Below are 4,440 nucleotides of genomic sequence, written 5' to 3'. Positions count from 1 at the left end.
TCAGGGAAGTACCGACGCTCGAACCTGGACAGGAGGCACGGTGTCGTACGCGGGCTTTGGGGAGGCAAACCTCAGAGTGAGGAATTCTTCGTTCTTATTGTACTGATTTAGCAATTACCACACTTTTTATACAACTAAATAGATTAATAAAGCGTTCAGAGTGTGTTATCAGCTACAGAGGTTAGTTTGTGTGTGCGTGTGCGTACATACACATCTGCAGCTGAATCGTAGTGTTTGTGTTATGTGTATGGAAAAAAAGAGAGGAAGGTAGTAGATCGTTTTAAAGCTTCAGAACTTTGCGCTTTCGCCTTGCAGTAGACTAAACCGGGAATGCAAGATGCTTTCGAAAAGCAAGAAGCTACGGCATCGCTTATCATCAAGACAAACGGCTTTTCAAATTTGAATTGGAAATAAACGTCCAATAAGTAAAACGACGCGATACGTTACGAAATATTGTAAATTCATTCAAAATTTATTCAAATAGTACAGGGAGAGGATCCTGTATAGGACGACAAGTTATTGAAATTTTATACGGTGCAAATAATTATGAATTTGGCAGAATAAAGGATATAAATTTACACTGTGTTTTATTTCCTTTTATGCTATGTTGTTTTGATACACAGTATGGTGCTTTTGAAATCATTTATGCATCGATTTAGAGCAAAAATATTAAATCTAAGCCAAAACGTAAAAAATCACCCTTAGATCTATTAAGGATCAACTTTCAACACTTAGCATATTATAGTAAACATCACATCATCAACCTGCGGCTATTTGATTGGTTGATCCTTAACCAAAAGCTGCAATTCAGAAGGTCAAAATAAATTGATCGACAACGGTTTCCGCTCGCTTTTTTGCAATAACAACAACAACCGCTGGAAAACAACATCGAATTAAGAAATGCGTTCCCCGTTCTAGCTGCGCATGTTGAGCTATGGAAGATTTGTTTTCCTGGACCTACTTTTGCGCACTCTCTGAAGTGTGATTGATACAACGCGCGACCGTTAACTCGTTTATGTTTTGCGTCTCGCAGGGCAATCCCAAGATATAAAATTACGTCAACACCACTCGAAGTTAATAAGATGTCTGTAGCTGGCGGCCCTATCAAACTATTGATGATAGTAGAAAGTTCCGAAAAAATTGGAACAATTTAGTACCTCAGAGCTCTTAGATAACCTTTTTCACTTGGTAGATAACGGTATAAGTGACTTCATTCTTGTGGTACAAAAGGCTCACAACACCTATAAACAATTTAACTTATTTTTCTACCAACCAGTCAACCTAGCCAGTTGCCTAGTGAAGTTGTAGAATGAAATGCGTTTGAAAGATCACTAACAAATTAACGTACGATCGTCATGTTTTGCAGGGGGTCCTAAACTATTGATAAGAACCCTTCATCCCAGCTATTGACGTAATGAGGGGTGTGATCGAAAGTAAAATTCTCGTGACTGATCACGGGGAAGTCAACAGCAAACAGGCACGAGATCGTACGTAGCAGAATGCGACGAATAATGCGAAACGCCGGGGTACGCTTCAAAATAACACCAGTTGCCAGTGCGTTACTAAAAACATGTAATAATCTTACTGCCCAAACAAACAGGTCTTCCGTAAGCAACTATTTACGTTCACAACGGGACAAGAACTTCCTATAAATACCTTGGGAAGTGCGCTCCGACTAATAGTACACCACGAACGACGGATTAGTAACAGAACCAAACGCCATGAGGAGAACTATTCTCATGATCGCCATCGCCATACTATTGGCAGACGCTGTTCACGGTGCCATAGTGATCAGACGTTCAGAAGTCAAATCAGCATTTGGAGCAATGGCCCCTCCGTCATCAATTAACGACGGTTCTCGCATTGTTTCGATTATTCCCGGAGGAGATAAGCATCATCGCAAGCGTGACAATGTGGTTGAACCGGAGCCACCGGCAGTTCCTGAAGAGGTCCCGACCGCTAATAAACCTCGCACGTTTACCAAGAACCAACTTCGGCCGTGCACATTCTGCAAGTTTTTCACGACGATAGCGCCAACAGCGAAACCACGTATCTGTGATATCCTTCTACTTTATTATTATTCACTTCGCCGCTCCCGCAGCTCTCGGACACAACCGTTGACGTCTATGCCCATCGTCAGACTGACTGCGCTCACCAATTCACACATACAACTGTCCGTTCTTATTCGTATATACCACATCCTCCCCTTGCACACACAGAGCACGACGTATACACTACCGCAACAATTCACGTCTCTATCAATCTATTCGGTTTCTTTAATCTGTCTTGTTCCTACCCCAACCTTTGATGCTATCTCTCCTCTGATTGTCAAGTTCTACTCTGCTCCTACCTCTCTACCCTTCACCTCCTCTCTTTCCACAAACCTTTGAAACATTTTATACTCCTGACTCTCACTCCCCCGGACTCCAAGTCACGCATTGTTACCCTATCAGCTCCTTCCATCGCTATAACCTCATGTACCCCTTTCTCATATAGAGGATCCAGCTTCTCTCTCTTTCTCTGCATCACTAGCTATCCACCTATTCCTATTCTATCACCTATTCCTAAATCCATAGGTTTGGCACTTCTTCTTTTATCCTCCTCTGTCCTACCTCTGTCCCTCAACTCTCCATCTTACCTTTTCAAAAGGCCAAACCCATCCTCTTATTCCTTCCGGCCATTCACCTTCTCTACCCAGCCGTTCTATTACTTCTATTACTAAACGTGCCGTTTCATCTCTATCCAACTCCTCCTTAATTTGCTTTGTTGTTAGAGCAAACCTTTGCCTACCAATCAGTTTCGTATCCGCCTCTACACTAAACAACTCATGGGGCTCTAACTCGCTCCCAAACTGCGGATCATCGCAATGCTCAATCAGTCTAGACGGTGCATCTGCAATATTTTTCGAAACCCGCAACCTGCTCACACACGAAATCAAAATTCTGAATTCTCAAAAACCACCCCTCTGCTCTAGACATGATACGCTTTCCTACATCTTTAATCTTTCCTTTTTTTTTAACATAAACATAAGCGCCTCACCATCTGACTTGAGTAAGAATCTTCTGCCTATCAAGTAAAAGGCAAATCTTTCCATTGCCCATACTATGGCTAACGCCTCCCTATGCAACTGTAGATATCGACTCTCTGTCTTCAGCCTGCCCGCACTTCCATATCCTTTCAGCTGCTCCTCCGGATTCGGCGTCCAATATCGCACGCAAGCCGCTGAGCCCTCTCTGATGTTCCACCACACTCCTTCCGTCACCGTGTTTACCGACGTTCCCGTGTCCAGCAAAAATATGATGCTTTCGGCTACAATTCTGCCCTCCACCATACGTGGGTCGTCCGCCTGCCTCTATATTCGCTTCACCAACGGTTCTCCTTCCTGAAAGACATGAATTTAACCAAACAAATCAGCAAAAATAAACAACTTATAAGCACCAGTAGCGTCATATCTCCTACTCCTCTCCAATACCATCTCTGTTACTATCTGCCTGCTTTACGGGGCCTCCCCCTTAGTTACTCCGTTCTGCCACTTGCGAGGTCCACTCCTGTTGCACTTTCTCGCGAAGTGCCCATTCAGTCCGCAGTTAAAGCATTTTGCCATAAATGCCTTGCATTCGCGAGCCCCGTGCGCAAGTCCACACTTAAAACAGCTCCTCTTTGGTCCTGTACTTCGCATCGGTTCATTTCCCCTAAACGGAGGCTCTCGCCCTCCAACACCCGTCTCTCTCTTCACTGCATTCACTTCCAGCTCTCTCTGCTGGCCACTCTCCGCTCCAACTGTCTCTGCACTCATGCTGTTAGCTTCCTGCTTCTCCTGCTTTACCACATCCAGTCTCTCCCTCATCTTGACAATCTTTCGCTTCAAGCGATCACACCAGAATGCCCAACGTCGATGCTCCAGCGTGTGCTCCACGCTGCCTACCACCGCTGTTCTTGTCGATTTGTACCAACACATGGAACTCCCATCGCCGCCAACGCGTTAGGCTTGCTCGCTAATTCTCTCGCTCTCGATACCACTACCAACCCACCGATACATACCATCGCTGCTCTGCATTCGCGCATTGTCTGCTTCCATCTGCGCCGCCCGTCTCCTCCTTTTTCTCTTTATTCGCTCTTCATATATGCGCACGCTATACCGGGCAAGCCCGCTCTGGCGTGTAGCACTTCGTACATACTTGAACTACTGGCGATCGGTGAGGGCTCGCGCACTAGGCGGGCATAAAGCGTTCTAAGTGTTTGCTCGTTGGAGCACCACACCAATACACGCGACCCTCATTACTCTCTCTCTGTTCTCTCACATGTGCGGAGCGCAACGCTATCCCGGACTAAGTCCGCTCTGACGTGTAGCACTTCGCACATACTTAAACTACCGGCGATCTGTGAGGGCTCGCGCACTAGGCGGGCATAAAGCGTTCTAAGTGTTTGCTCGTTGGAGCA

General features: G+C 45.3%; 1 protein-coding gene across 1 annotated transcript; it reads left to right on the top strand.

The window, feature by feature from the left end:
• Positions 1-1,692: 1,692 nt before the first annotated feature.
• Positions 1,693-3,443, top strand: LOC128276612 (uncharacterized). The gene is made up of 2 exons (XM_053015068.1): positions 1,693-2,049; positions 3,182-3,443. The coding sequence occupies exons 1-2, from the start codon at positions 1,722-1,724 to the stop codon at positions 3,235-3,237; spliced, it is 384 nt and encodes a 127-aa protein (XP_052871028.1). The 5' UTR covers positions 1,693-1,721; the 3' UTR covers positions 3,238-3,443.
• Positions 3,444-4,440: the final 997 nt, after the last annotated feature.

Source organism: Anopheles cruzii, unplaced genomic scaffold, assembly GCF_943734635.1.
Source record: "Anopheles cruzii unplaced genomic scaffold, idAnoCruzAS_RS32_06 scaffold01734_ctg1, whole genome shotgun sequence".
Classification (NCBI taxonomy): domain Eukaryota; kingdom Metazoa; phylum Arthropoda; class Insecta; order Diptera; family Culicidae; genus Anopheles; species Anopheles cruzii.
This window is presented reverse-complemented; position numbering and strand designations above follow the sequence as displayed.

What these genes read in the sequence shown, in the direction of transcription:
- LOC128276612 (XM_053015068.1), top strand. Translation starts at nt 1,722, where the DNA reads ATGAGGAGAACTATTCTCATGATCGCCATCGCCATACTATTGGCAGAC. An exon ending in AGCGCCAACAGCGAAACCAC is followed by an intron (nt 2,050 to 3,181) that starts GTATCTGTGATA and finishes ATATCCTTTCAG; the next exon opens with CTGCTCCTCCGGATTCGGCG.